The sequence below is a fragment of the Drosophila mauritiana genome, chromosome 3R, assembly GCF_004382145.1.
Source record: "Drosophila mauritiana strain mau12 chromosome 3R, ASM438214v1, whole genome shotgun sequence".
Lineage (NCBI taxonomy): Eukaryota > Metazoa > Arthropoda > Insecta > Diptera > Drosophilidae > Drosophila > Drosophila mauritiana.
The window spans coordinates 17,422,076-17,431,646 of NC_046670.1; the positions used below are offsets into that span (position 1 = coordinate 17,422,076).

A 9,571-nucleotide genomic window follows, 5' to 3' on the forward strand; every position below is an offset into this window, starting at 1 on the left:
AAATTAAGTGTAACGTGTGTTTTCATATTGACATGCTCTGGTCACACTGAACTATGTTGTTTAGATGGGAATTTATTCATTTTTTACCACTTTTGTGGGTCGGAAATCATTTATAAAGCCAAATACATTTATATTTAAGAATGCTTATTTACAATCGTAGCTAGTTTCAAATATTTAGATCTTGACCAACACTATAAACAACAAACTCCTTTGTAGCGAGTTGGCAGCCCTTGGCCATTGTTTTTGTTTTGCTGGCACAGCAAGAGAAATTCTTAAATTAGGAAAATTTAGTTTGGCCTGGCCAAGATTGCCCAGAAATGGAAGCGAATGAAAGCGCGGTGCAAGGAACGGACAAATCACCGGCTTGTCGCACCAGCGGCGATGGCATGGAGCAGCCGGAAAACAGTGGAGCGGCCAAAACAGAGAGCGAAGTCCCATCGAGTGCTGATGTGGACATCAAGGTGAAGAGGCCGCAATTATCGCGGAAAGACAGCTCCGTTGTCCAGGAGGCTGTCATGGGCAGGAAGACATCAACCAGCAGCGGCTACGCCTCCAATTTGCCCCTTCCTGGCTTACATACCCTGTACAGAAGGCCCGAGGTCGTCACCCGTAGTTTGGCGCCCGTTGTGCCCAAGGGGGAACTGGTCCAGATGCGGCCAAGACTGGTCACCAGCGCGGACTCGCTGCCCGAACATAAGAAGACCAAGGCACCGAAATTCGTGCCGTACGAACCATATCCGGGTGCCGTGAATCCCATGATCTCTGAGCCAACGAATAAACACAAAATCCATCGGGATAAGAACAACTTGGATATTGCAGTGCTGGTGGATCAGGTGTCCACGCTGCGCACCCAGGAATTGGAGACTGAGCCGACGGATATAAAGGAAACAGACACAGCCAGCAGCCAGGAGCTAAACTCACTTAAAGAGGAGCTGGCCAAGATGCGTGAGGAACGCAATTACTTTCAAGCCCAGTATAAGTTCCAAACGCAGGTGAACAGCGAACTGAAGAGCCTTCTGGTGGCCTCCGTGGGCGAGGATCTGCAGACACGGGTTAATCTCCTCACGGAGGACAAACTGCAACTGGCCAGAGCTCTACTGGACACTGCAAACAATTTGACCACCCACACCGAGCAGATTGAGTTCCTGGCCGGCCAGTGTGAGGTCTGGCGATCCAAATTCCTCGCCAGCAGCGTTATGGTCGAGGAGTTAGCACGCTGGAAAGCCGATCTCACGCAGAAGAATCAGCTACTGAACGAGTCAACGAAGCAACTGCTGCATGCCACCCATCAGATCCGCGAAATTCAGCTAGATATGCTGAAACAACTGAAGTTCCTGGCCAAGATTCGTTTCCTCAACCTTCCCGCCACCGATGTAATCAGCCTGAGTGCCGAAAACCTGAACATTCTCCAACGCATGGTCCTGCACACTGGCGTGGGCATTCCCGAGGAGACCCTAAAGTTGTCCAGCGCCAGCACCAGTCCACTTTGTGAGGCGGAGAAGTACGCGGTTAGGGTAAGTTCAGCAATAGTTAGTGATTTAGACACCCAGTTAATGGTACACCTTATTTACCTTCCCACCAGGCCTTGGAATTCATTAGTCAGCCCCTGATGGCCACCGATGAAGCCATACGAGCACTTTTCGACCAGGCCCAGCGGCCCCACTACGTGCAATCAGCTGCATCCGAAGTAGCTCCTGCCGATAATCAGCAGCTAGATAAAACGCAATAGTTGTCGACAGAAATCCATGTTATGTGTGTGTGTAGGTCTAATAAATTTTATATACAATCGAATAAAATAAATGCAAAGCTTTAAAATAAATTTAAAGCTTTCTTGAATTTTGGAAGAGTGCCTTTGACCTTGTAAAGCTACCTTTGTTAACCCCTTTATGTGGACTTCTTTTCGGTGGCGTACAGATCTAGACGTCTTTGCCCAAAGACGGGAATCTGCTGACGCACCTCCTCCACCTCGGAGAAATCTATATCGGCCACCAGGGTTTCCTCGCCTTCACTGGCACTCTGCTGCACCTTGGCCCATGGGTTGACCACCATGGAATGGCCATAGGCCACATACTCGGCGCTTGTGTCACGGGCCGGCGATGTTGTGACCACAAAGAGTTGATTGTCATTGGCACGGGATCGCTGCAGTAGCTCCCAGTGCAGTGGACCCGTGGTCATGTTGAATGCAGCCGGATAGATGATCATCTCGCAGCCTGCGTTGCGATAGAGCCTCGCCATCTCCTCGAATCGAATGTCGTAGCAGATGCCGATGCCAATCTTGTGGCCATCTACGTTGATGATGGTGAAATCATTGCCTGCGGACAGCGTTTCCGACTCCTTGAAGCGAATGCCACCCTTGACATCTATATCAAAGAGATGCATCTTGCGGTGCTTGGCCACAAGGTCACCAGTGGGTGACCAAACCGTGCAGGTGTTGTAGATGGCATCGTTTTCGCCCAATTCAGGGATTGTTCCGCCCACGATGTACACCTGGTGCTTCTTGGCCAAATTTGAGAGCTGCAGCGAGGTGAAGCCATCGGGAATGGTCTCGGAATACTCCCGAAAGTACTTGGTGCCGTATGGAGCATTGAAGCACTCCGGCAGAGTAATCAATCGGGGCTTGTGTTCCTTGACCGCCGCCTCGATTTTGTTGACGGCGTTTTGGACATTGGCCACCTTGTCCTTGGATCCCTTTAGCTGCAGCAGCGCCAAACGCATGACTATTAAATAATAAATATTTAGGTGGAACTGTTTTAAATTATGAGAATCACTTACTGTTGCTAGTTTTGCTCATATTGCTGCAATTAAATGTTATCTTTTTGCGGCTTGATAACAGATTTCATCGCAAGCAAAACAACAACAGGTTATTGCAGGGGCGTAGTAAAAGGGATCAACATTTATAAAACATGTTATTTTACCACATATTAATAACACATACTTGGCAAAAAGCGTAATTAGTTTATTTCTGTTTAATATTCAAGAATATAACATTAAATTGTATATCAAATCCCTACTTTGCTAACAAAAAATAAATAATAAACAAGCCCCATAGAACTATGTTTTCCTGACAATCTGGCAAGGTCTGCAGTGCTCGAAAGTGCCGTACAGTGGGCAGCGCAGCCAAGTTCACGTCGTGCGCGAACAGGGTTGCCACCTTTCTTTCTAGTTTCGTCTCTTTGAGGTATGCACGTGTTCAATTTACAATTTCACGCAAATTCGCCGAAATGTGTGAAAAAAGCGTGAAAATATACAACCAAATGCAGCCCAAACTGCGCCCACCCTAGTGTAGCTCCAAACTAATAATGATTTTCACCGCTTTTGCATATGTAACCCACCAATCGCCACGACCAGCAGCAGCAACAACAGCAAAATGGTCCAACGTCTGACGCTCCGGAGACGCCTGTCCTACAACACACGCTCCAACAAGCGGCGCATGTAACTATCCAACTGCAATACACCCCACCAATGCAACAAATATGACAACGCACCCTTGCAATTTACAGTGTTCGCACGCCCGGTGGACGTCTGGTTTACCAGTATGTGAAGAAGAACCCCACCGTGCCCCGTTGCGGCCAGTGCAAGGAGAAGTTGAAGGGTATCACCCCCTCCCGCCCCAGCGAGCGCCCCCGCATGTCCAAGCGCCTGAAGACCGTGTCCAGGACCTACGGTGGAGTGCTGTGCCACAGCTGCCTGCGCGAGCGCATCGTGCGCGCCTTCCTCATCGAGGAGCAGAAGATCGTCAAGTCCCTGAAGAGCCAGCGCGAGGCGCTCGTCAAGCCGGTGAAGGCCCCCAAGGCCAAGCCCGAGCCCAAGAAGAAGCCCGCCGCTGGAGCCAAGGGAACCAAAGCCGGTGCCGGCAAGGTCACCAAGGGTGGTGCTGGCGCCAAAGGAGCCGCTGGCAAGAAGCCCGGCCAGAAGCCAGCCGCCGGCAAGCCCAGGAAGTGAACAGCCCACGCAACGAGTTCGGTGTACTGCTAAATAACTTTTAAAATAAATTGTTTTTTTCCAACTGGATTCATTGTATTTTTAGTTTGACCGTCCAGTCGGATTGTCCAATTACTTATTGGCTGTGATTTTTTTCAAATCAGACATTTCGGATTTTAGACTTTTTTAGCTACCTCGAGAAAATTTAAAAAGTGATAATCTAATATATTTAAAATAAAAAAGATTCAAATATTCCGTTTGTCACAGAGTTTTACTATGCTCGCAGTCAAACGTTTGATGATTTTTCAGAATTTATTGATAATTATAAAAATAAGATCCAGTGTTATTTTTCAATGTGTCAACTTGTGGGAGTGATCACTGTATTTTCATTGCACGGCTAGGTGGCAACTCTGTAGAGAACAGCTGTTCGACAGAAACAATTGGAATTTTCTTGAAAATCACGTAAGTCGTTGATTGTTTATAGTTTCTTGCAAATGCAATTGTTATTTTGTGTTTAGAATGGCGGGAACCAAGGTGCTGCGCTCGCTGCTCCACGAATTGCGTCAGGCATCTCCAAATGGCTGCATCAAGGACTCGCTGGCCGCGCGCTACATTTTGGCGCAATACAAGAAGTTCGCCACCACGGAGCAACAATTCTGCAAGGCGCGCAACGAGGCGACTTTCCTGGGTCAAACCTACCTAACCTACCTAGCCAGCCAGCGTCAGTACTTGGAGCTCTACAAGGAATACCACGGGAGGGGCGAAAGATCCGTAAGGGATACCGCCGATTTGGTGGGCTTCAAGCTGCCCTCGGATCCAAAGTGATCAAGTTATATAGAAAGATAGTTACTAGCGTAGTGCGATTAAAGCGTCCCAATGTTGCAAACTCCGTGCTTTTTGCTCTCTACTGAATCATCTGCATGAGCATGGTTATAACGCGGTAGGAGACGCTCATCAGCTGCAGTTGAATCCGAAATGCATTTAATATCATATAAAATATAAGTGGTGTTTGCATTTTACCTGTTTAAAGGTGTCCAGCGAAATGGACAGGTAGCCCATGGCATTCAGTTCCACGGGCTGCTGCGCTCTGATAATGATTATGAGCAGGTACCTCTTGTAGGCTATAGAAGCATCGTGGAAATCATGATTGTACACGGCGTGGGCCACCTCGCCGCTCTGCAAATAGCTTCAGTTAGCGGGCAAACCAAGGATGTCGGCCATAACCCACCAAATCGAGAACTTGCTGACCGTAATAGCACACCAGGTAGACCTGCGTGACAGAAGTCCCGATGAAGATCACGTAGGTGAAGCCCTCCAAGGTGGGACCCTGAATCAGAGTGTACACCGCCACCGTGCAGATGACCGCTGCGGTGGTCAGCAGGCTGAGAAGCAACGATTTTCCAAAGATGCCATTCAGATCGTTTTGCAAACTGATGAAAGTGCTCATCGTAAAATTCAGCCATCACTAAACATTTGGCGTAAATCACTTGCATAATTACCTGACCAGGTGCACCTGCTTGTCCACAATTTTCGCAATGAATTTCCTGTCCTCCTGGTCGTGCTTCACACTGGGCTTGTGGTCCTCCAGTGATCGTATAATGCCCCTGAAGTGGAGATTAATCTGCACCTGAAAGTAGAGCAGCCAGATATCCGCGCCAATGTTCGAAATGACCATCTGTGTGCTGTGCAGCCATTCCAGAGCATAGATGCCGATGTAGATCCAAACCGGATCCTTCTCAGGATCATACAAAAAGTACGGATAGCAGTGCATGTAGGTGAAAACGTTTTGCGCGAAGTAAGCTATAATCGACGTAATAATTGGTCCAATAACAACCATAATCGACGAACCAATGTAGATAATAACCAAATATACAAATGACTTGGTCCAATAGTGATCATTCACCCGGTGATAGATCCTGTCCAGCGTGGTCTTCGGATATAGCTCGGCCAGTTTTGAGTTCAGACTTTGAATGGCATTGCCTTGTAATGCAGTTGCGAATTTCGTATCCGAGTTGATGATATAGGTAACCAGAGTGGCATACCGCATGATGAGGGACACATTGTCAATGGTCTTCGCCTCCACCATACGAAATACCATGAATCCCACACAGACCCCATGGCTGGCGAGGCAGAGCAAGCGATATATCCAGTATAGTATCCTGCGAGAGCGGGTCTTCGGAACGCCCAGCATGTCGTAGCCCATGATCCAGAACACCGTCGTGGGCAATCGAGCGAAATCCTCGTAGCTGTACTGCACCGGTTCCATTCTGAAGGTGTTATGTGGCTGGTCCTGCTCCGGAATGTGGTTATATATGTGGTCTTCGTCCTGTGGGTTGGGTTTGCGGTTTGGTAATTGGTTTCCTCATTGTTTTCCACTAATATGGTAGAACGGAAAACGTGAGTGCTGACAATTAGGCAAGGTGTTGAATCCATCAATAAATAAAAAGTGCCCTTTGAATTTATAAGCCAATTAAAACTATTCCCTCTTACTGAATCAATTTTTGTAAGATATTACAATGCTTAAGAAACTTTTTATATCTTTGTTTGAATTTTATTTTATTTTTCACGCATGTAGATGGCAAAGAGCAGACAATAAAGAGAACACTCGAATTGAAATGAACATTAATTAAGATCAATTGAGAGATGCGCGGAATCAAAGTTGCAATTACCACGGCCAATCGGGTTATAACTTTTTTATGATAATGGGTTGATATGCTCCTATAAGGGCTCCATAAGTCAGATACGTATGTTGAGGTTTCTAAGGTCAGTGAGTTTGGGAATTCCTTGTGGTTTCACACCTTTGCTGGCTTAAACGTCACACGTTTAAACTTTAAGGTGAAAATGACAAGAATAGAACCAACCGTTTAAAGCCAGCAAGTTTTCCAAGATTTCCCAACCCTCTAGTTTTAATAGTTTTATCAAGATGGTCTCAAATTTAATTAGCTTTCGGTTATTAAGACCTGGGCAGCCAGTTTGTGTGCCCATTCCCGCACTTGTCCATAAAAATATGTACGCATAATAATGCCGTTTGACTGGGAGAAGTAACCGCTTTGGTCCCCGCCAGCTTGCACTTAATAATTTCCATAAATGAGCTGCCCAGTTTTCTTGGGCGCGTTTACCGTTCCATTGTTGCTGCACTTGTCTTTGTTGTTTGCTGCTTTTGTTGTGCACATAAATGAAATTCTTGCACACAGCAACAAATTGGCATGGGAGTCGTCCGCTCAATAGCTTCTATCCGACTTCTGACTGGAATGCTAAGCAGCCGGGCTGCAGCAAAGGAGCCGTCTTGGCTTTTGACATTGGAGCAACCTTCTAACCGAAAGGTGTTACCTCTGGAAAGCAAATAGTTGACATGGAACTGGGCATAACACTTCATAAAGTACCTTACATAGCCAACGGATGCTGAGCCTCATTGGTAAAGCATCCTCAGTGTATCTGCTAGATACCAGATACTTTTGTATCTCTTGCTCAATGTATCTTAATGGTTTTGTTTTGAACTGGTTACTTCTTCCAGCCCATCAAGCCCATGCATTTATTGCTGCCACAGTATTGCACAATTTGCAGCCCGGTCATCTATTGTTCCTCGAGTTTCCATTGCCGAATAATTCCGGCCCAACCAGCTATATAAACCGAACGTAGATATATGTGTGTACATATATCCATGGGTTCAGACCCATGTTGAACTTCTCTCATCAATTTTACTGTCTTACACTGCACAAGTAATTTATTCATTAGTTTCAATTGGCCGCCAACTGTTGCCACCCATTTTCTTCTGTTCTTCGAACCGAACAGCTGAAACTGAATGCCCCATATTATAAACGCCAAGAATTGCACTTGCAAACGCAACGCGAACATTAATGGGACATCCGAAGAGATTTATACTTATGTGAGGCAACTATGCGTCACAATGGACCCAGTCTGCTTAAATTAGAATCAGATATTTAGGCCGCCTCACTACTTATAGCCATGCTCATGCGACGAGCAAATAAAGGAATTAAATCCTGTGCAGTCACCAGGACACCGGAAGGTGCCTGGTGTCGCTATCGCCGTCTCACTAAATACTTTATGAGGCCGAGGCGCCTTTGTAAATCTTCCTTTTTTCATTCTTTTTGCCGTCTGGCTCCAACCAAAATAAACACAGCAATCCGGGACCCGGGACACGGATCCGGTGCATAGACAACGGCAAACACCCTAAAACCCAGAAGAAAACACACACAACGGGGAGATGAATGACTGGCTGCCTGGCTGGCGGAACAAAAAGAGCAAGCAGGGCATCTCTGAAATGGGCAACAGGCTGGCCAAGAGACGCACTGAATGGCTGGCTGGGTGTAAAGTTGTCCGGCCAAGAGAGCTGGCGAAGGTGGCACGCCATTTGCCCGGCAATCAAATCAATGGCCAGGGGTTTTGTCCTCCAGCATGGTAGCATTAATCGGCATAAAGTACAATATCTCACACCCTTTCGAGTGCCGATGCGATTTCAATATCCATTATTTAGCCGCAGGTGGGGGCGGTGGTGGTGGATTATAGAGTGGATTGGTGGCACACAAAAAAATTATGTTTAAAATTTAATTAAAATCTGAAGAAAACTATAGCTATTCCTTCCTAGAATCAATAATAATATATATACAGTATTACCACGAACCTTCTATGATATATCTGTATTAGTACTAATCAAGTTTCTTGAGTTTATAGTAGTATCCATCATAGTATGGAATTATTTAAATATTTCTTTGGTCTTAAAAAAGCGTTGTACCTTTTATTCTACTCTTCGTAGTAAGTCTCATCGCAGTGTATAACTTTGGCAAACACTGTTTGCATTATGCGCAGAACAGGACCCATCTCTGACCACAAGGACAACAAAGAGCCAGGAGCCGTTGAAGCGGCAGGAGCATCAGAGTTGCTGCGCTTTTCACTTTCCCATTTATTAATGAATTTATTGGCCCGCCTGCTTTTGATGCGCAAATGCATTTTCGCATTTATCCTGAAACTGACGTTCGCCGAAAGCAAGGGGGGTGTAAATTAAATGGAGATACCGATGGCTTCCAGTTGCGGGGGTGATTGGCCCAGGACGAACAAAGGGTAGATCCACGCATAACATTTATCATAGCTTTTGTTTTGGTTACAGCTCAGCTGCTTCCGTTTCCAAAGCGACCCACAGTGGGTGTGGGTGGGTGTTTCACTGGTTGGGTGTTCGTCCTTAGATCCTGTCAGCTGTCGCACGAAAGACCAAACCTGCGTAATTAATAGTGCGGAAATTTGGTAATTCTCCGATTACAACAGTCATTGCTGTCTGCCAAAGAACAATTATGGGCTGGGTTGGGGAAAAATGTACAGAAATATAGGAAAAGTGAGCTTTTTTGCTCGAAATGATTGCAATTTTATAGAAAGGTTCTAATTACAAGACAAAAATGCATGCTTTTTACAATAGCGATGTGTTTGTTAATACATCAAAATCCTTATTATGTTTCTAAGACGTGAAAACGTTATTATTCTTAAAAAAACATTTCATAGGATCACCTAAAAATTAGTGGTGGTGGTTTGTGTTCTTTTCATCAAGAAGGAATTAAAATATCAGCCTAATAGAACGAGGATTTTCCTATATCAAATATATACTTATATCATAAATAATGGGAACGACCGAACGCAAAAG

General features: G+C 45.8%; 5 protein-coding genes across 5 annotated transcripts; 3 read left to right on the forward strand and 2 right to left on the reverse strand.

Annotated features, from left to right (window-relative positions):
• The first annotated feature begins 200 nt into the window (after window positions 1-200).
• Window positions 201-1,751, forward strand: LOC117142439. The gene is made up of 2 exons (XM_033306403.1): window positions 201-1,514; window positions 1,583-1,751. Exons 1-2 carry the CDS (start codon window positions 318-320, stop codon window positions 1,727-1,729), a joined length of 1,344 nt encoding a protein of 447 aa, XP_033162294.1. The 5' UTR covers window positions 201-317; the 3' UTR covers window positions 1,730-1,751.
• LOC117142443 (omega-amidase NIT2) lies at window positions 1,728-2,883 on the reverse strand. The gene is made up of 2 exons (XM_033306406.1): window positions 2,773-2,883; window positions 1,728-2,717 (listed from the first exon to the last, which is right to left on the reverse strand). Exons 1-2 carry the CDS (start codon window positions 2,789-2,791, stop codon window positions 1,885-1,887), a joined length of 852 nt encoding a protein of 283 aa, XP_033162297.1. The 5' UTR covers window positions 2,792-2,883; the 3' UTR covers window positions 1,728-1,884.
• A 276-nt stretch (window positions 2,884-3,159) lies between these two features.
• LOC117144589 (60S ribosomal protein L34) lies at window positions 3,160-4,011 on the forward strand. The gene is made up of 3 exons (XM_033309867.1): window positions 3,160-3,178; window positions 3,352-3,432; window positions 3,501-4,011. Exons 2-3 carry the CDS (start codon window positions 3,368-3,370, stop codon window positions 3,940-3,942), a joined length of 507 nt encoding a protein of 168 aa, XP_033165758.1. The 5' UTR covers window positions 3,160-3,178; window positions 3,352-3,367; the 3' UTR covers window positions 3,943-4,011.
• Window positions 4,012-4,279: 268 nt separating this feature from the next.
• On the forward strand, window positions 4,280-4,807 carry LOC117144590 (protein FMC1 homolog). The gene is made up of 2 exons (XM_033309868.1): window positions 4,280-4,383; window positions 4,440-4,807. Exon 2 carries the CDS (start codon window positions 4,441-4,443, stop codon window positions 4,744-4,746), a length of 306 nt encoding a protein of 101 aa, XP_033165759.1. The 5' UTR covers window positions 4,280-4,383; window position 4,440; the 3' UTR covers window positions 4,747-4,807.
• Window positions 4,790-6,317, reverse strand: LOC117144588 (odorant receptor 85f). The gene is made up of 4 exons (XM_033309866.1): window positions 5,421-6,317; window positions 5,150-5,351; window positions 4,942-5,097; window positions 4,790-4,879 (listed from the first exon to the last, which is right to left on the reverse strand). Exons 1-4 carry the CDS (start codon window positions 6,185-6,187, stop codon window positions 4,826-4,828), a joined length of 1,179 nt encoding a protein of 392 aa, XP_033165757.1. The 5' UTR covers window positions 6,188-6,317; the 3' UTR covers window positions 4,790-4,825.
• Window positions 6,318-9,571: the final 3,254 nt, after the last annotated feature.